Source organism: Rutilus rutilus, assembly GCF_951802725.1.
Source record: "Rutilus rutilus genome assembly, chromosome: 2".
Classification (NCBI taxonomy): Eukaryota; Metazoa; Chordata; class Actinopteri; order Cypriniformes; family Leuciscidae; genus Rutilus; species Rutilus rutilus.
This window is the reverse complement of record NC_140210.1, coordinates 3,749,516-3,772,284: the sequence shown is the minus strand read 5'-3', so window position 1 is coordinate 3,772,284 and position 22,769 is coordinate 3,749,516. Positions and strand designations below refer to the sequence as shown.

At 38.0% G+C, this 22,769-nt stretch overlaps 1 protein-coding gene across 2 annotated transcripts in view; it reads right to left on the bottom strand.

Moving 5' to 3' along the window:
• Window positions 1-12,391, bottom strand: part of gpc6a (glypican 6a) — a 205,051-nt gene extending 192,660 nt beyond the window's left edge. The window contains exon 1 of one of the 2 annotated variants that reach the window (XM_084402279.1): window positions 11,871-12,391. In XM_084402279.1, the coding sequence (XP_084258405.1) occupies window positions 11,871-12,027 (157 nt within the window). In that variant the 5' untranslated portion in view covers window positions 12,028-12,391. The remainder of the gene's footprint in view (window positions 1-11,870) is intronic. The other variant, XM_084402278.1, reaches the window with a different exon arrangement.
• Window positions 12,392-22,769: the final 10,378 nt, after the last annotated feature.

Below are 22,769 nucleotides of genomic sequence, written 5' to 3'. Positions count from 1 at the left end.
ATGCACCGATACTAAAAGTTATATTTTCTTACGGGTGATTCATAGATTTATAGAGCCTGTTTGATCAGTTTTTTTTACTGCGTTATTGTCGCGTTAACTTGCCCTAAATTCAACACAAGACATTTCCTTCACACATAGTATGAGGGGTTTTTTGTGCCCCCTTTTGATTGACAGGATATAATCTGCCCTGATCATCACCTATTTTTAAACAATAGCCCAATGGCGAAAATAATTGCTTTATCGGACGATACCTATCATTGGCAAATACATCGGTGAATCAATATATGCAACATAATTGAGACAAAAACAATATATTTATGCACAATACCATTCCAACTATTATTTTGCAGCACATTGATAACATTTTTAGAATAAATAAATGAACAGATCAATTTAAATATTAAATATTTTTAACAAGGTTAATTCATTAGCCAAATAACTTAAGTCAAACAACTGAGATTGTTTTGTTTTACATAATGGCTGTTGATCACCATGTGTGTGAGACACTGTATTTTTAGACCTAGATATGTTCAATTTTAAAATATTATGCCAGATAAATATCACAAACAATAAAATTATACTTAAATATAGTAACATGCAGCTTGGCAAACTACAGATTGCAAAAGTGTCAAAGTTCAACACTGCAGACGAAGAGTGCCGCATAAAAATCAAACAATAAGCGATTCACTGCAGGCCAACGTTAATAAAGGAGGCGCACGGTTCAGCCAAGGTGATACTTCCATAAATCCCCCATAAATGTGAATTGGCAAGATATTGCAGATGGTCGGCTATAAAATGTAGCTTGAACAAATCTGCATCTAAAAGCCAAGTATCACACGGTTTAGATGTCAGAGCTGCACTTTAAACCCTTTTGATTAATGCGATGTTCTGTGTTCTGAAGTGAAACCACTATCGTCTGGCCTTTGTAAAAACAAGTTTCTTTTGTCATTTTTACTTTTATACATCATTTTAACATTGCACAAATAAAATAAATAACTTGAAAATGAAATATGAAAATGAAAAAATGAAATAAATGAAATGACAAACTGTGCTTTTTGGGGATTGTGCTCCCAAGCTGATTTGCCCCGTTAAGTAATCTGGCCTTTAATGCGAAATGCCAAGTAGATTTTTATATTTGAATGGGGTTTGCATGTGCAAAACTCGTCACAAGGTTGCCAGATTGTTGCTATTCTATGTGATTTTAACACAGTCACAAGAGGCATTTTATCTTCTTTTTTGTATTGATCGTCTACCAGATGAATGCCTTATGTCAGCTGCCTTGAAAATGGATGGATGGATGGATGGATGGATGGATGGATGGATGGATGGATGGATGGATGGATGGATGGATGGATGGATGGATGGATGGATGGATGGATGGATGGATGGACGGACGGACGGACGGACGGACGGACGGACGGACGGACGGACGGACGGACGGATGGATGGACGGATGGATTATAACTTTTTCAATATGACAATGGATGGATGGATGGATGGATGGATGGATGGATGGATGGATGGATGGATGGATGGATGGATGGATGGATGGATGGATGGATGGATGGATGGATGGATGGATGGATTGTTTTAAAAATGATGATGATGGATTGATGGATGGAACGATGGATGGATGGAACGAACAAAGGACAGAACAGATGGATGGATTTAAAAATTATTTTGGAAGAATGGATGGAAGGATGGATGTATGGGTGGATGGATGTTAACTTTATTTAAAAATGACAATAGATAGATAGATAGATAGATAGATAGATAGATAGATAGATAGATAGATAGATAGATAGATAGATAGATAGATAGATAGATAGATAGATAGATAGATAGATAGATAGATAGATCAAACAATTTCTACAATGGATGGATGGATGGATGGATGGATGGATGGATGGATGGATGGATGGATGGATGGATAGATGGAACAAAGGATAGAACAGATGGATGGATTTACAAGTAATAGTGATGCTGGTTTTGATCTGGAAGTCTTCCTTGACATCAACTACTTTAAAGAACATCACAGATAACAAAGTCAGACCGCAGGAAAACAATCGAGCAGAAGAAAATAAGAACATTTGAAGGGGGGGACATCAACAACGTTCCCAAATGATGCAGACAGCGACTACAAGAGCTGCAAGCAACGCTGGGATAATGTGGTGTTGGTTTCCTCGCTGCTCTCGGGGAGACGGCAAGGCAGGAGAGCAAAGCTATCAGCTTCTCACGACTGACAGAGAAAACAAAGCGTAGGGTTTTTCTCACCTCGCCCACGCTTACTTACACCTTATGTCCGACACACAACTTCCTGTAGTCAATCTCCACCGTATTAATGCCTTCATTACTTCTGTACATCCAAACACTCTCCAGGGCGCCATTCGGCTCATCTCACCTTCCAAACACTATTCATCAAAATCAGACAAAAAAAAAAAAAAAGCTGTCCAAATAATTAACTTATGTAAATTGACTATTGTGGGCTTTCGCCATTTAATAAAAACATGTCTTTGAGCTTTATTAATGTTGAATTTATGAATGGCGGTGTGACGGCGCGTCCTCTGAAGGGATAAACATCTAATCCAGATCTGTGTGTTCAGCACCTGATGCACTCGTGTTAGTATTCCTAATTAGCGGTAATTAAGTGCTTTCTAGACTCGCTCCTCGGGGGCACCAGCTAGTTTGCGGCATATTTATGCTCGGATTATTTGGGAGACGTAAAGAAAAACCAATTACGCTTGCAGTGAATCTGAGTTATAGTTTATTACAGTCTCAAATGTCGGATGCAGTCACTTGAAATCATTATTTTTCCTGAAAATGACAGCAAAAGTAAACTAAAATGCAAATTAGGCAAGTCGAAATAAAACGTATTGCCACACCGTCCAATGTGAGGTGAACAGAGAAAATCGTACTGACCATCAAACCCCATTATTTTAAAGGAAATGAATGATTTTATTCAGCGAGGATGCAATAAATTGATCGTAAGCGACTAATTACATTTATAATGTTGCACAATATTTCAAATGCTGTTCATTTGAACCTTCTATTCTTCTAACACTGATAATAATCATAGATGTTTCTAGAGCAGCAAATCATCATATTAGAATGATTTCTGAAGGATCATGTGACACTGAAGACTGGAGTAATGATGCTGAAAATTCAGCTTTGATCACAGGAATAAATGACATTTTCATATATATTTAAATAGAAAACAGTTATTCAAAATTGCAATAATTTTTCACAATATTACAGTTATTGTTTTATCAAATAAACACTTAGCGGAGCAGAAGAGATGAAGACATGCGAGTAGCCAACCTTTCACTATAGTATTTGGCAGTTACAATAGTGAGAATAATTGTTGACCTTTAGACGGATGAGAATAATCACGTCTGCAACTCAGCGAACAACAGGAAAAGTCTTTGATATAAATGCATCAATCTATAAATAATTGTCTGTTTCTGCAAACATCACTGGAGGCAGTGTAGGAGGATTTCCCAGAAGTCCTTACATCAAGCAACTGCCAGACTAGAAATCTGAGTTTTCTGCCATATTATATACAGGCCCTGAGCTATTGTTAGATATTAGATTTCTCCATTGCCACTGATGAGAGGAAAAAAAAAATATCAAATGAAATCAAACGTACAGTATACTGTTTGGACTGGAATGTGTTTCTATAATGACCTATGGAGGCCTTAAAGGGACAGTTCATCATGTACTCACACCTCAGGTCGCTCCCAAACATTTTTAGAAAATAAAATGAGATAGTTCACAGGAATTTCCTGGGTAACACTTTATAATAAGGTTTCATTTGGTAACATTACTTAATGCATTAACCATCATTAAGCAAGTAATATTTTACCTTAAGTTAAACTTTGTTAATGTTAGTCCATAAAATGTTCAAATTCACGTTAGTTGACAGTGCATTAACTTTTAATCGATTAGTAAATGTTGAGATTAACATTAAATTAAGATTAATTAATGCTGTATAATTATTGTTCTTTGTTAGTTCAAGTCAGCTAATCTTGACAAATGAAACCTTATTGTACTGCTATTATATATATATATATATATACATACATACAGGGCTTGACATTAACACCCGCCAACCCGCCAAATGCGGGTGGATTTTGCTCGTGGCGGGTAACATAGTCACTCCAACTAGCCACTTTAGCGGGTTGAATAATTGTAGTCTTTTCAAAAGGCATCTGAAATAAGTGTGACACTACAACTCCCATCAGTATTAGGGTTGTCAACGTCAATGAATATTCTAAATTCCAATATATATTCGAATAGTTTTAAAAACAGAATTTCGAAGGTGAAAATGAATATTCGAATGTGGAAAAACGCCCGCGGTAGCAGAGGCGCGGCTGTCTGCTTTGCGAGTGGGGACAGGTCACAGGAAGAAGCGTTAACATTAAACAGAAACATTACTAAAGTGAAGGCTACTGTTCTGACTGAATAGATATTGCATGAATAAGGTAGGTTAGATACAGCAGTTTCATGCACTGCAGGCTTCCACTGGTTTGATTATTCACCGTTTCATGCCAAGGAAAAGTTCCATGTTTACCACAGCACAGCTCGCTCGGAGCGTTCAATGTCGGTTCTATATACTGTAAATCTTCAATTAATGTTAATAATATTTGTTTCGATCACTGAATGCAGCCTGCTATATAAGGGTCGCCACCTTAAAGGTATAGCGGAGGATTTTCTTTTTCCGGGTGGATCATCAAGACTATTGGTCCTCCTAAGTGTCAATCATTCTGGTGATATGTTTACGTAAGGCCGTCGTACGTGCTCGTGCACACGATTCACGCGATGGCGTGCGCTCAAAACACAGGTTGGGCTTCCCACTGATGCCTCAGTCGCGAAGTTTCTACTCGACAGGTAAAGTTTGGCATGCTATTTGGAGAAATCCATTTAAAATCACTGCTAGTAAAAGTTAATGTAAGCTATGATTAGCTCGTGCATGCTCTCTCGTGCACACGTTTAATAGGCGTTCCCTCTCGGGAGCAGGTAGAGTGTTGCGCATGTGCATTTTTTCAAAAAGTGGAGAGGGCGGTTCTTTTCTAAAATTCGGGAAAATCCTCCACTATACCTTTAAATTGCTTGCACAAAACTCTTGATCAGCACTCAACATTTGCTTTGTTGTTGTTCATTTAAACCGTTATGCGCAGAGAGCGTGACGCCTCATTCGCGCCGCAAGACCTCCAGACGCGCGTAAACGCGTCTTTACATTGACTTAACATTGAAATCATTCGCGCTATTCGCGTCCGGTGTGAACGCAGCAGGGTGAGGGCGAGAGAGAGAAAGAGTCTGTGGTCTTGGCCATTAGTTGATTTACTTGTTTTTGTGTAGGTAACACGTTGTCAAATATGTTTAAACTTAAATAAACTACCTATACAAGTAGTTATGTCTCTTAGTATTAATTTGTCCTGTTATTGACGTAATGCGCGTCATTGACAAAATGCGCAACCAGATGTTCGAATAGTTCGAATATAGGCTATGTGTTAAAAATTACCTATTAATTGTCATTTCAGTGAAATTACTAAACTTAAATATACAAGCTTTATAAAAATGATCATTCTAGAAGAAAATTTCAGATGGCACTTAGAGGCTTTTGTATCCGATTCATATATATATATATATATATATTCTTCTTTTTTTACAATAATAACCCTGGTCCTGCATTGTTTTATGTGTAATAAAAGTGAGCAGGGCATCTAAGATGACTGAAAAAGCAGAACAATAATTTTGTGTTTCACGTTAAAGAGAACGAGTGGTTTGGATCGACTGAATTGTTGGGTCTTTTGTCACACTTTGTTGCTTAACATATTTCCCTCTTCAACAAAAGTTCTGTAATTTATCATGGTTCAGTGGTATTCTTTTGAATATATGATCATATAAATATTCCTCTGATGTATTCAAGCAACACTTTGCTTCCTCACCTGGTACTGATGACAGCGGCAGCATAATTCATTCTTCTCACATAAATTAGCATTTTTCCCCTCATGTTCTCTCTTTGTACCTCTGTTCACCTCCTAACTGGCGCGACGTTGGCCAAACGCGCTCTGTTTGAGCAGGCTGTGTGTTTCGTAATGAATGCAAATGGATGTGTTTGAATGCGCCGGTGCTGGACAAACAGGCCGAGGACACACACGACACTGATCAAAGCCTTTTACACGAGCTCCTGACATTTACAGGCCAAGATTTTCATTAAGCAGAGTGATCAGACGACAGACAGGGACATAAAGAGAGACAGAAGTGACGAGTGAAGCAGAGAGACAGGAACAGACAGATGGGATCAACAGCGTTGCCCTAGACACAGGTGGATGTGATATTAAACACGGAGATCTTGCTGAACATGCGAGAACCGACATGACAGAGGAACTTTCCTCCAGCAAAATAAGTCAATTTAGTAAGCCTATCTGTCAAACTGCCCTGGGCTTTAAGAAAATAGCAGCAGAAGAAGTGGGCGGTACAGACAACATCTCACATCTCACAGCATGAGTAATTCTATATAACACTAATCACACTAATAGTTACTTTTTTCTGGAAATATAATGACAACATCAACATGCATGGTTTATATCCACTACTACATAACCATATGGAAATACCAATTTTATTTTAGAAAACCCAGTGACTAAATAATACTTCATCTTTATATTTTGAACTTGATGAACACAAGCCAGATTATGCATAACACACAAATGAGAAGTCTTCTTACATCATTCAGAACTGATCAAATGTAACTTCCAAACATAAAGGTTCTGATGTTGCTAAGCAACTGAAAATAACTCAACTCACATTGTACCGAACAAACACCCAGTTAATAAGTTCTCTCTCGTTCGGGACGCGTTCGCTCTATACTGTACATTTCTCCCTTACTTTCAAGTAATGAATAATGCAGTCCTGGACACTAAATAAATCGAGCACGGTATAAAGAGGCAAACAAAACCCCTTCCGGCCGTAACTAAACTGATGATCTTGAGTTAACCGTGGGACACCTGACAGTAGTTAAAACCAGCTGCAAAGTTCTTAAAGTAATCATTTTATTGTAATTGGAGACAATTCAAGATAGCAAAAAATCAATGGTAAAAACAAAAGTTAGTTCAAATGTAGCCCCGCCCCTTTTCAGAGCTAAGCTTGAAAAAGACCAATCACAAATCAGTATGCAAATAAATACATGGAAGAAGACCAATTACACAGCATCGTCGCTGCTGACTCTGAATTCTGAACATTCCATCAAATGGAAACAATGTAATTTCGAATTTTTCAAATGATTTCAGTGCCTAAAGTTAAACTGACAAACTTAGTTTGACGTACAGCGGTTCTGACTGAATCACTGCAGAAGTTTAGTTTAGTTTTAGAGGTTCCGATCAAACTCTAACCAGAATGTTTGAGGAAAGTAACACTACAAAACTGAAGAAAAATATAAATGAAGAAGCAAACACAAACAATACAATGCATGGCCCATTAATGTAAAATATATCTCTTTATGATGAAGCTGGAGTAATGCTATGTAACACTTCCCGGATGACCTCAGTGTTGTCAGGCAGCGATTTACCCGTTGAACGCTCACCACACAAACAACAGTCCGTTGAGATCTCAAATGAGCTCATGAGAGGAGCAACAATCAGACCTGTGTGATTAATCAGCCGGATGATTTATCTGAGGACAAAAGCCTTACTTTACTGTGTGTGTGTGTGTGTGTGTGGCCTGGTAAACCCCACATTATGGGAACAAAATGTCCCCACAAAGATGGCAATATCTGAAATCATTGTCCTTGTGGGGACATTTTTTGGTACAGTAGAAAAATCATTACGTGCATGGAAAGCCCCCATAGAATATGAAAATGTGTGTGTGTGTGTGTGTGTGTGTGTGTGTGTGTGTATGTGTGTGTGTGTGTTCCAGACGTATTTCCCACTACATGTCTCTTAAAATATTTGTGCTTTGACTAACAGAGTTTCATTGGGTTTGTCTCTTTTATTCTGGCCAGAGATGGGAATCTAATCTCATGATTTGGGAATTGTATGATCCGTGTAATGTGGAATGTTCTCACACACCCATGAGTCTGATGTGACATTGATATAGTAGGGGAGAACAGGGAGTGATTTAACTTATGTTGTTTAAATGTCTGTGTTTCGTTTGCTCTATGTGTCTCCAGCTGTGATATAATATCCCCACATGTGTCTGTTTTAAATTAAGCTTGTTCTGAAATCTACGGCTTATCCATAAACGTATTAATTTTTTTGTCAAGTGCAAAAAAAAAAAAAAAACAGTTCGCTTTTGTTTTGTAAGTCTTTATATTTTGAGCTCGGAAGGCCCAAAAACAAAAGTTCTAAGAATTTTTTTTTCAAATGAAATGTTTTTCCGATTGTTCTCTGAACGTTCAAAAACCCCAGTTTTTTTTATGTTTTAAACTGTTTTTTTCTTGGTTATGAGAACATTTGGGAAAACATTCCATTTTAGAATTCTTAAAACATTATAGAGACGTTACTTTTGAAAGTTCGCTGAAAAAAACTGAAACTAAAGAGTTAGACGAATGTCCAACTTAAACATTTCAGAAAAAAAAAAAAAAAAAAGCTTCATGAACGATGGAATAATAACATTTGTTAGCTAACGTTTTGAGAACATTTTTAAAGACCAGATAACTTTGAACAAACATTCTATTACTGTTGCTGGAAGAACATTTGCTCATAACTTTGAGAGAACGTTGCCAGAACATTAGCAAAAGTTCAGAGGACATTGCTCATGTTTGAGTGATTTCAGCTCATTTCTGATGATGTTAATGTTAGATAATTAGTATTAATGAGAGAAAAGATAGGAAAAGCTGGAGGAACTGTTGTCGAAGACGACGAACTCTTCACAAACGTACCTTCATTTGGTCACTCATAAATGTGTAAATGTCATTGCATTAGATGGTTAAACAAATGTCATCTCCAGACAAATGATGCTACGGCTTTTCTCAGCGATAATTTCATCTTTTCTATCTGAAGACAGGTTACATCACTCTTCCAGCCTAGCTAAGCGGTTTAGCTGGTTTAGTTGATAGGCCACATAGTAATAGCCTGACAAGTGCACAAAATCATTCTAAATCACTCCAGCTTAACCATCTTACTGGCCAGCGGAGACCAGCAAACCAACTTAGGCTGGTGTTTCTTCCAATGATGAGTCATTTTTGCTCAATGTCTTTAAATCAGCTGGTGCTTCTGTGATTTTAGTGGACGTTTCAGAAGTCCTCAAGTTCCACTAACCACAAACAATAAAGATTGTCTTCATGGCAGAAACTGATTTCACCAAGTGCAACATGTTCCTGGATTAACGTCTTTGTTGATCCTGGAACAACATTCCAATCATCCAATCAGATTTGCGGGACAAGTTTACAGTTTATGTCAAGTTTAGGCTTACAACCAGGGTGAGGTGCTTCTACATCAGTGTTATTAACCAACATTTCCCTCTGGTTATATGGATAAGTTATGAATCGCAGGGTAGGTTTAGGCGTAGGGATATGAGTAGGACTAACATGTTCAGACAGAAATGTTGTTCCAGGATCCACAAACTTAGGAATGCGTCTAACTTGGCAAAATCATGACGTGCGTCTTCATGTGCAACACTGTTTTCTTATCATTTCAGACCGAACTAACTATGAAATGTTTAGCATGAAAAGTGCTTGTGCAATCTTTCATTCAAAAAAAGGTCTATTACTTTGGTATTTTGTATCTAACGCAATTGCATTCAAAAGTTTTGAAGTTTGACTTCAGTGGCAAAATGCTTTTTTTTGGCCCCGCTATCTATCTAGCCTCTGACACACACATTTTCAACAGTTACTCCAAAAGCGAGTATCTTGAATAAAGAAATCAAATAAAAACGAACAAAAAAGACCATTGCTTTTGTCAAAGAAAAAAAAACACTGATTTGGACTCGCATTGCATGAGAATTCCTGCATAGGCTATGCATGCTGTTAAATTATGGGTCAGTGATGCAACAGCATACGGTACACACTGTAGATGTGCACCAACATCAACAAGAGATATACATGCAGCCTGCAATGAAACCACAGATGCTCATGGGGATCGAGCCCTTGGAGAACCATCAGAAGACAACATGCTCACAGGTGAGACAACTGGGACTAGAGAAATAATCCTATTTTAGAAATGTATAAAAACACTTCATGAACACACATCCTGCAGTCCCCAGTATCCAAGTGCTCTTGTTCGTTTTTTCCTTTTTTAATGGATCTACTTGTGTACTGTACTTGTTGAAGCGCTTTGGGTATAAGAAAAGTGCAATATAAATACAATTTCATATTAATATTATGATCAAACTTTTGCCCAAATCAATGTGCATGTTTAATTTATCACTGAAGGACCAGAACAATCTCACAAAAGACGAAACATCATGCTACATCAGGCTACGTCTGCCATCTGAACGAGCAACAAATGTCATTTTAAGGCAAATGCAACTGTATTGTGGGATAAAACACATTATGACTGTATTATCTCATCCTTTCAAACGCTCTCTCTTCCTCTGCATTAAGTCCCTGCCACGGTAATCTGCTTTTACTGGGTGAAGCCCTCAAATGTGATTACTTCACAACAGATAACAAAGGAGGAAAACCCTATCTATGCCACAGCATGGAGTATGAATTAAAGCTACACTATGGCCTTAAGGACTCCATAAATCCAATGCTAAACAGGGGCTCGTCCTCCTGAGTGAGCAGGGCCACCTACTGGGGCTGTTTATATTGCATGAAGGGCTTTTAATTGGAGGAAAACTCTTACAAAGAGCCTTCAACTCACTGAGAGTTTACTGAGCGTGACAAGCAAGTGATGCACAGGTAGATTTGAGATTTACTCGCACATGCACGTTTTATATGAGTGTGTGTGATGATGCAAAATGATGTGTTCTTAGTTGCTGAGATTCAACTAAATAGTGGAAAGAAAAGAGCATTGTTGAAATTTAACTATATTTCTGTGTCTGTGGTTTTCAGTAACGTATTCAGTCCATTTCCAGAAGAAAACCTTCTTTTAGTAATTTATAATTTATACAGTTGAATTTGGTCAATGTCTCTGAATATGCAGAAAGACACAAAAGCTTAACAGTCCAACACATACAAAGAACCTCAACGTTAATAAGTTTCTTTTTGTAATTGTAGGTTTGGTTTCAAAACTGTTATGTTTTGACCAATATACAAGTTTTAATAATTCACAACATCTGCAACTCATCACACCACATCAAATATCACACTGGTCCAAAGTTGAGATGTGCTATAAGATTGACTTCTTCAACTTCTATTGGATGCTCAAAGATTCACAGGTTTAACAGTTCAATGATATCAGCTCAATAACAACTTATGGTAACACTTTATTTTAGTGTCCTTGTTACACGTTACATGTAATAACTATACACTATGCACAATTGCATGCAACTAACCCTAAACCAAACCACAATCCTAACCCTGTCGTAAGTACATGTAGTTACTTATTATTACACAGTGCTAAAATACATAATTACACTAACACTGACACCTTAAAGTGTAACCCAACTGTTCGTGCCTTTCTGTGAATGTAACAGCTAATCGAGATCATGCTGTCTATATATCCATAAACACCGAAGACAACTGGGGTAGTAAAAGTTTTCAAAGATCCATTACTGAGCTTTTATCATTCATTATAGGCTATTCCATGCGTGAGTTCACATGTAAATCATTTACAAATCATTACTGATCGACCCCATTTATGATCAATGGGCAAACCTGCTGCATGAGCACGAGCTGTTCTCCACCCGAGTGCAGGTTTTCTAACTGACATGTAAGCAGAAATCCTCTTTTACCCCGAGTTTGTGATGTGGCACCTTGTCCTCACCTTGTATCTCCTGATGTGGCACATTATGGAGACTGAAGCCTTTGGTCGTGAACGCCTGGCGCACATCGCTGCAGCTGCGCGATTTTACATCTCCAGCACACGACAGCGACAATAGAAGCGATAAAGAAGTGAAAACCACGACAGGTGTCTTCCACATCCCTCCTGCGAGCAAATCCAGCCGATGCGTAAAAGCGCAAAACCCAGAAGACGCGCTCAGCGCACCGGCGTCTCCAGCTGCAGGTGGACAAATGTTTCAATCATGCAAACGCTCATCAATGATCAATCACGCGCTCTGTCGCATCTTTTCGTTGCAGAATTCTCCAACGGATCCTCTCAGAACGAACGCGTGCGCGATTACAACGGCGAAACCTCCAGAACAGATCCGGAGCGGCGCGCTCTCAACTTCTGCTCTGTGTTTCTATCAGTGGAGAGAAAGTAGCAATCCTCCCTCTCCCTGTCTCTCACACACACTCAGAGAGAGAGAGAGACACACACACACACACACACTCACACACATAGACAAACCGCACAACCCAGTGGTGAGTATGACAACATGGAAAAACACGGAGTGGATTCATGGAGGCGCATGGCGTTTTACCCTCAGGAGATGCTGAAGAAAAAACTCGAACTACTTTCATTGAAAAAAATATAAATAACAGTGCGGAATCGGTTTAGTAGTCAACAATAAGATAATTTAGAGGAAAATATATCTATAAAAATAACATTGTAAAACAATAATAATAAAACAATCTAAACTAAACAACAATATATTTAATCAATTAAATGGTGTTAATGAATCGATTTGGCAGCCCTATATATATATATATATATAGGGCTGCCAAATCGATTCATTGCATCTAACATCAACGTTTGTGTATATAATATATACTGTCTGTATGTATGTATGTATGTATGTATGTATGTCTATGTATGTATGTATATATACAGTATATAAACAAACTTAATCATATTTATTGCATATCAATTGATTTCTTATGTTGAGAACCAGTTTAAATAATAACTTTGCAAGAAAGAAAGAAAGAAAGAAAGAAAGAAAGAAAGAAAGAAAGAAAGAAAGAAAGAAACCGCACAGCCCAGTGGCCAATATCAGAATACAGAAAACACGGACTGGATTTAAAAACTCATGGAGTTTTGCCTCAGGAGCTCCTGGACCTGGAATCTCAAAGCTCAAGCTGTCATCTAATATATTCGTCACGTTTTGCCCTTTTCTTGTGTAATTCAAGGGACAAATGTGTGCTAGATTGACATGACAATAACTGGTCGTGTGTATGGCCAAACAAGCAATGCAAAAATCCCCAAAATAACATAAATGAGCATATAGTGGAAACAGAGTAAACGAAAAGTATTACCAAATAAAATAAGTGTAAAATAAAATGATGTCTAGATTAAAATCAGAGAAAAACTAAAAAAGTTAATAAAATTCTTCATTCACTTATAATGGCTTTTAAAAGTATAAATTTAAATGGTTTTAACATTCAAAAACATCTCTCACTATCTTTCCTATAAGTATAATTATGCACGACATCAACAAGACTAAACCTTTTTACTTGTATTGTACTACTCACATTTCTTACCTTTAGTTTTTCTCTTTTTTATTATTATTTATTTATTTATTTTGCTCTAGGTTGTGCAATAGTAAATATGATACTGCATTATTTGGTCAAAATATTAACTTTCTTAATCTGCCTCAAGTTTAATTCTCTCTCTCAAGATACTATATCTTTTCCAATAGAAAACTAGCATGAAAGATATGTTCCTCCATGCATTCATAACCTCAATATCAGAGTGCAGCATTTCTCTGGTGAGTCTGCGGTTGTACGAGCCGTTCCCGCCTGAGGGAAACTCTCACCGGTGACTCACCACACAGTCTAGTGTAATAACTAGCAGCATCACTTAAAACAGGCTGGACTTTCCCAGGTTATGAATCGTTAAACTGCTCAGGGGTCATGAAGGTCACCTTTTCACCAGTCTATTTATCTTTGATTTACTTTTTTTTTTTCATATTTCTTCAATGTGTATGTGAGGAAGTTTAAAACAGATTTCCCTGAAATACCATGCACTTTTATTTCTCAATAAATGCTGAATGCGTCTGCTCTCAAAACGGAAGTATCCCAACAGATGAGGTTTCCACGTGTGTCACACATGACTACTGTCAATCAAATTATGATTATTAATATTATTAGGCAAATATCACACAGCCAACTAGTATGTGCATTGACAATCCTTACAGGTGCATCATGTTAAGTAAGTATAGTGCTTTTAAATCCAATTTTGAATCAAGAAGGAATTGTTAAAAGCTTATAATCACTTCCACTTCATTCATCACCATGAAATTGATGCTCATTTATACATGTAGAAAATGTGCATGTGCACAGAATTCATATTTCATATGGGGCTTGGTATTGCTATAACTAACTCAAAGCAACAGCGAGGGTCTGAAGCTCAGCATCCTGAAGATGGATTACTCTAGTGTTTCACCACATGGAGGGTCAGTGGTTTTCCAGTGACTGCAGGTGGTGTGTGTGTGTGTGTGTGTGACAGGAAGTAGCGCGCTGTTCTGCCTGTTGTCTCAGCAACATGTGTCTCCTCTGAGACTGGCCGCGGTGGCTCAGAAAACTCAGAGGCTGAGAATAAAATCAGTTGAGTCGTATCCTGCGCCAGTATTGAGTTTCTTAACTTGTGCTGCAAATTACTTACTTTTATTTATGGCCCTTTTTCTTTTTTTTTCTTTTTTTTATAAGACAAACAGGGTCAAATGACACTCAAACCTCCATGCACAAACCAATGAACCACAGCTCTGACTTATTTAAAAACCCAGTTGAGTAAACTGTGCAAGTTATTACAGTCCTTGTACAGCATGCCATGTATTGATATTCCTCATATTTTACAGACCCTTTCCAAAAAATTAGAATATCATGGAAAAGTTTATTTATTTCCATAATTCCATTCAAAACGTTAAACTTCCATAGATTATAGATTCAGGGCCCACAACTTAAAGGCAGGGTAGGTAGGATTTTTCTAAAAAAAAAACATTCCAAATTTGTTTAAACTGTCTTTATATACCAATACATAATTAAAATGTAAGTACTCTGAAAAAGAAAATATAAAAATCGAGTGACTGTAGACCTTTTAATCTGCAATAAACACAGCTCATTATTTCCATTCACTCCCACCCCCTCCCTTCTGAGCTCCTTCCAAAGCCACGCCCCCAAAACACATGACCGCGCGACGCCAAACGCTCAGGCTGGAACAAGACGCATTTATTACCTGAGACGAGTGGAGAGGAAGGAGCGCAGTACATACAGTGACATCATGTCAGAATCACATGTAATAAAATACCTAACTTTATCACTATGAATATAAACAAATAAGATTTCTTTTAGTACTCACTATCAAGCTAGCATATCGATAATGGTAAAGTTTCATTCGGTAACGAGCTATATTTATAAGGCAAAACTAAAAACAGGTTGCATTGATACACGTTTTTCCATTATCATCAGTTACACTGTGATGAAGGTGAATTTCGTGTAAGATTCATAACATATACGGTGTTTTGCATGTAAGAGTTTCCATGATGAAAACATTGTTGACTCTAATGAAGACTAACGTACACTCCGAGTCCGGAGACAAGTACCGCATCGTCGGTTCGAGGACAGGTCCGGGGTTGAGGGCAAAGCAGAGGAGGTCGTTCAAGAGTGTGGGCAGGGTCCGAGGAAGTAGTTTTTGCCTTGTTTGCCTTCGCTGACTGCATATGCAGGTGCTTTGAGCTGAATATTTCCGGGAACGGTGACATGTGATGAGTGCACGCAGGGCAGCGCGCGCAGTGGGGCTCGGGCACGAGACATGAAGGCATCTGATTGGTTCTTTACATTCGCACCGAATGGCAGTGATTGGTCAGAGTTTTTACTGTCCTGCAGCTGCTACAGAGGTCTGATTTTTTTCATTCCTTTTTCTGAACACATAATGTATTGACTACTCTCAGGATGGAAGGACCATTTCACCCAGTATAAAAAAAAGTGTTTCTGAACAGGATTACCTACCCTACCTTTAAACGATTTCAAGTATTTAGTTGTTTATTTGTACATAATTTGGGCTTCCAGCTCATAAAACCCACGAAAACAGGATTTCAAAAAATTAGAATATTACATGAAATCACACAGTAATTACACAGTGATACCATGGTCACTGAACCAGGTTTTGGTTCTTTTGGCAGTGTGGGCAGGTGCAAATCCTGCTGGAAAATGAAGGAAGCATGAAGTGCTCTGAAAATGTCCTGGTAGACGGCTGCGTTGACTCTGGATTTAATAAAGCACAGTGGACCAAAGTCCTCTTTTCTGATGAGAGCAAATTTTGCATCTCATTTGGAAACCAAGGTCCCAGAGTCTGGAGGAAGAATGGAGAGGCACACAATCCAAGATGCTTGAAGTCCAGTGTGAAGTTTCCACAGTCTGTGTTGGTCATCGGCTGGTGTTGGTCCACTGTGCTGTCCACTCAACGCAGCCGTCTACCAGGACATGTTCAGAGCACTTCATGCTTCATTCAGCAGACAAGCTTTATGGAGATGCTGACTTCATTTTCCAGCAGGATTTGCACCTGCCCACACTGCCAAAATAACCAAAACCTGGTTCAATGACCATGGTATCACTGTGTAATTACTGTGTGATTTCATGTAATATTCTAATTTTTTGAAATCCTGTTTTCGTGGGTTTTATGAGCTGGAAGCCCAAATTATGTACAAATAAACAACTAAATACTTGAAATCGTTTAAGTTGTGGGCCCTGAATCTATCATCTATGGAAGTTTAACATTTTGAATGGAATTATGGAAATAAATAAACTTTTCCATGATATTCTAATTTTTTGGAAAGGGTCTGTATTTTGTAAATATATATATTATTTTTTTATTATTATTTTTTATCAAGATTAAAATGCATTTATTGACTTCTATGGTAATACATGTTTGGCATTTTAATTGATTGTGTTGATGTCAGTATAATATTTGAATTTCAAAATGTGATTTCTTGCATCTATTTGCATAATTGCAATTGGATTTGCATATTTTGACAATTCTTTTATACTAGAATTGTTCTATTGTGATTGAAATTTAACAAAAAATATAAAGTATATTTTAAAAATGTATTTTGTTAGTCAAATACTATTTTTGTGGGGGAAAACCGTAAATAGATGTAATTGTACTAAATGGTACGAAATGACATTATTCAGATCTACTTAATTTTTTCTACTAACATTTACTCAATTCATACGGTATATTTCATAGATTTTTTTTTATGTTAAAATTTACTCAATATTTTAAGTATATTTTTATCTATGTAAAAATGTTTTTTATTACATCATCAATTTTCAGAGTGTATGTTCTTTGCCATCTGGTCTTAATTGGCCATGGTAAATTGGCCTTGTTAATTAACGGCTAAGGATGCAGTCTGACCACTAAACGTGAGCTGCAATTCCTGGATCGATGAGACTCCATGAGCACTAGTGCTTTCTTTACATCTTTACACGGCTTCTCTAAGTTGTTCCTGTTTGAACACACACACACACACACACACGCACACGCACACGCACACACACACACACAAGACGAGCGGTCAGAGAATATATGTTTGATCCTGGCTGAAATGGCTCCACTCTGCAAAAGGCAGCTGTGAATGGTCTTTGATGTTTCATTCATCTGAGTGGAAAAACTCGAAAGACTGCAAATCCCACCTGACACAATGGTCTGATATTTTGTCAGGTCTTCTTTTGACTTCCACTCCAGTTGCACAATCTTCACAGGATATGAAGATGCTTTTGAAACTTGCACAAATCTGGTTGTGTCGTCTTAAAGCAGCCTGCGGCTAAAGTGGCGAAAGCTCAAGACTCGATTGAAACAAACCTCTTAAATTAAAGCTGCACTCAATGAGTTTCTATGTACATCCCTCTAGGACTCAACAAACACTGCTCTTCAACCCCACACGACATACAGAGAACTATAGATTTACACAGAATTAGTGCAACGTTTGTAAAACTTGTAAAACAACATTTGTCATTTTCATTTAGTATAAGCTAAAAAAGTACTAAAATAACTAAACTTAAAACTTAATAAAATCTGTTTAAACCTATTTAACACAACAAAATAGCAAAAACCTTAAATTAATTAATAAATGTAAATATAATGGTAACAATGGTACTAAAATGACACTTTTAGACAAAATTTCCCCAAAATTAGCAGAGGTCCACAGACTCCAACAGGATGCAAGTGTTTCTAGAATCATATTAATGATATTTCTCAACTATATGTATTATGTACTATGTATGTCTTATTTTTAAAAACCTAGCAAAAAAAAAAAAAGAAAAAAAAAGACTAAGTGCACCTTTAATAAAATCCTTATTAATAACATTAATAACAAGGGCATTAATAGTAGTTGGCTAAGTTATCTTAGTAATTTATAAGGGGCACTGTCTTGAACTGTGACGTCAGAGACGGCAGAAGTCCATTTCATGCTTTAAGAGCCTCCAATAAATATCGACCACTTGCAAAAAATAAATAAAAAAAATCATCTACTACAATATTGTGAACTACAGTATTTGTGATTTACAGGATGCTGCAAACATTTTATTTTGTCAGAATATACGGCCAGTTTTGAATGTCTGCCAATACAGAAAGATGCTTTTCTCCTCATAATGGTGCAGTGACAGCATCTACTGGTGAACCAGCCAAATCCTGAACACTAACCCTTTAATTATTCCTTTAAAGAGGACCTATCATGCTTTCTTCCATGTTCATCTTTTAATAGTGTGTAATGTTGCTGTTTGAGCATGAAAAAGCTCTTCTTAAAAGTTAAAAGTTCTTCTCTATATCAGTGTCAGTGTTTCTGAACTCCCTGAAACGCCTCCGTTGTAGTCTTAAGTTTTCTTCCAGGAACGAACACGTCACAATATTCCTCATTTAAACAATTAGTTAGTAGTGTGTTGTGGTTATGGTAAGTGAATTCAGGCCTTTGCAATTCAGAGGCCCTTTTCAAAGAAACAGTCGGATGCAATGCAATGCGACTGCATAACTTTATGATCTCTTATGTTTAATAATGTTATCTTAAATTTCACTCTTAATAGTCTTTTTAGAGACTATTCTATCTCTGTAGTATTGTTACAATCACGACCAAAAGCAAAAACAGCATTGACTCTCTCAGCCCAATCTGCCAGTGGCAGCAAGTCATTAAGCCCTATCATACACCCGGAGCAATGCAGCGCCAGGCGCGACGCAAGTGTGTTTTGCTAGTTTCAGCCTGACGCAGTTATCATTTTCAAGTCCTGCGCCACGTTGTTTAAATAGCCATGGGCGTGCTGGTCTGCAAACGAGGTTATGGCGCATTGTTGGCATGTTGCTATTTTGAGGAACTGAAATAGACTGAGCCATTGACCAACTGAAACCTGCTCTAAAGTCAATGGCGCAATATTATTGTTTTTTTTTATTTAAAGAGCGTGTTAGTATTGTGTGCCTAGGCGGGGACGCACAGCAGCACACAAACTAGCCAAATATGAAACATAAAAGGATTACAATGTAAAAGATGATTATTGTGTACATAAAGATATGGTGTAATCCAGCTTGTCTCATATATGGTCTCTGTTTGCACTCTGGAGACGCGTTCAGTCTTACCTTGCAAACTCCATCATTTAAATAGCTAATCCACTGTGGCGCGAGCGCAACTGACTTTTAAAGGGAATGGGAGATGAGACTCTGGTTGGTTTATTTCACGTTACGCCCAAAACACACCCATTACTCATTAAGAGAATAGGGACAACACTTATAGACCATTGCGCTGGGCGTCCAAATGAAACAATTCCCCATCGTAAGTACACATTGATGGCCTAAGACACGAAACGAGCGGTTTGTGTGAGAAACCGAACAGTATTTATATCGTTGTTATCTCTTGAAAACAGCACACGTCCAAATGATCTGACGGCGCGGGCGGGTATAGATATATAAATAGATGTCGCCTTGGCTACTGCAGTTCATTGGAACGATACCGTAGCCTAGCGACATCTAGTGTATACATCTATACCCGCCCGCGGGCAGGTATAGATGTATACACTAGATGTCGCCTTCGCTACTGCAGTTCATTGGAACGAAACCGTAGCCAAGGCGACATCTATGTATATATCTATACCCGCCCGCGCCGTCAGATCATTTGGACGTGTGCTGTTTTCAAGAGATAACAACGATATAAATACTGTTCGTTTTCTCACACAAACCGCTCGTTTCATGTCTTAGGCCATCAATGTGTACTTACGATGGGGAATTGTTTAATTTGGACGATGGGGAATTGTTTTAATTTGGACTTTGTGCATGCTCTTTGAGACAGTGACCGTTGACCTGCATGAAATGACTGACAGACAAGAACGGTTTGACCTAAAAATATCCAAATTGAAACTACTGCGGAAACAAAGACATCTACATCTTGGATGCCCTTGAGGTAAGCTAAAACATATCAAAATTTATTTTCAAAGTGAACTATCCCTTTAACAAGTGAGTCATTGAATCATTCAGTTAAACGATTCATTCAAAATGGATGATTCATTCAGGGGCAACACTGAGTCCTTCATTAGACCGATTCTTTCAAAAACGCAGATTCATACAGTAATGAAACATCACTGGCTTGTTTGGAACTGTTCTCAAAATAGCCAAAGTTGGCAAAATAGAACAAAAACAAACGATATTCTGAGAATGTAAGTGACCTAATATTAACTTCTTGTTTATTGAACTGTTTTATAAAATCAATATCACATTTACAGATGTGCTGATATTTGGTAAATAGGGATTCTTGCTCGTATGGTATTGCGTAACAACATCCAGCTATAAATATATAAAAAATAACTCATACAGGGACATTTTTAGCCCATATCTTGAATTTTGGGGGCATTTTTATTCATTTTGGTGGCACTCTTGCCTCAAGCCCCTGTTCATTTCCGACCCTATAGTGTGTGATTTTGGGACTCTTTTTTTGTTGCAAGGCGGAACTATAGAAAAGGCTGGGTACTGGGTAAGGGGCGGGACATTTCCAAAACACGCTGGAAGCGGTTGACCAATCACAACACACTGGTCCAGCTGACCAATCAGAGCACAGTATGCTTTTCAGAAGGAGGGGCTTCATAGAGACAGGAACTAAACAGGGGTGTGTTTCCCAAAAGCATCGTCAGCCAACTATGTTCGCAAGTTCCGTCGTTATCAGCACAGTTCAACGAGTCGGTGTTTCCCGGAACCATCGTTCTAACGAACATTTGCAAACAGCATCGCAAAGTTGTGTGTTTGGAACGACAGCTCTCGACCTGTGGTTAGAAGCAGAGTTTCCAGTTTGCATGACATGTGGACTTAATAAATCCTTATCTTGAGCAAAATAAGCAAGCTGACATTCAGTACAACCTGTGTCTTTTATTTAGAATACATACAAATGTCATTTACATCTTTAGTTTGTCAAGAGATTTAAAGCACCGTTTTTGAAGAGTGCGCATGTGCGATCGTGCTCTACTATGTAAGAACGAGCCTATGATTGAATCGGGAAAAATGAGAAACAGTCCTCAGATGCCATGTTCGTAATTTATAGCAAAACATCTAGCGTTAATTCGATCTCAAAAAGATTCATTAAAGAAAGTTATTACTCCACCACGTGTGTGACGTCATTAACCAACGTGGTTGAACGACCAATTTGCGACAATGCGGTTTCGGGAAACAGTCGTGACTGGCTAGTTGATTTCTTCAACGATGCATCGTACTACGGTAGTGAAGCAGCGAGTCACGTCGTTGTTCGGGAAACGCACCCCAGAGCGTTACTGACAGACTGGGAAGAGAGGAGCTGCATCAATGACAAATATGGGAAAAATCATGCATTTTGAACATTCAAGAATGAAAACCTATTCTAGCAGAGCTCAGAAACAAAATCAAGACTTTGTAAAAGGGCATAATATGGCCTCTTTAAGAGATGCAAACATCTGCTGAAAGTCTACTTGCTAAACTCAGAACCCAAGATCAAGCAGTCAAACTAATAAACACGGTCAGGTCTCTAACAGTCAAGGACACCCACCATGATGCTCTGTCACCACTTGTTCTCCACTGAAGAAATAAGTGTTAAAAAAAGCTCTTGCAGAGCATCTCGTGCTCCTCGCCCTGTAAGAAATAAATCATGTAAGCGGATCAACAGGAGGTGGCCACTGTATTCGCAGAGGTGCTTGATGCATACAAATGCTGCATCCCAAAGGCAACGGCTCTGAAACGCCACTAATGATGCTCCTGCTATGGTCTGGAGAACAAAGATAAAATAAAGGAGAGAAAAAGCGACACGGAGGTATAACATGCACTCTTTGATGTGCATTTATTTGCTTTTAGCCTCAGGAATGTTTACATGAGGTTGCAACCCTGCTAATAGTCTTGTTGTTCTGTTCTTTCAAGACATAAAAAGAACATCTTTCACTTCCATGCCAACCAAATATGGTTTGTGGAGATAAAGAACTAACCATCATATCTTGCTTTCCAGATACTTATTAGTTGATCACAATAAACTACCAGCCCTTGGCCATGGAGAGCTTATTGTGCTGATGATTTTCCAGTGTGTGTGTGTGTGTGTGTGTGTGTGTGTGTTATGCTAAAGGCTTTGTTAGCGCTAACTAAGCAAGAGTCAGCAATAATTCCTATCTGCTCTTATTAGCCAAGGCATGCTATGGGGGCTTTGCTCTATTTTAAAGGTGAAACATGCTCTTTTTTGGACTGCTGAAAAGCTAGCAATTTCTTACTACCTTTATGGGTTCGCATTCAACACACAAGCACATGCATGGTATATCTTACTGACCACAAACTTTTAAAACACACGCTACAAACTGATTCACACAC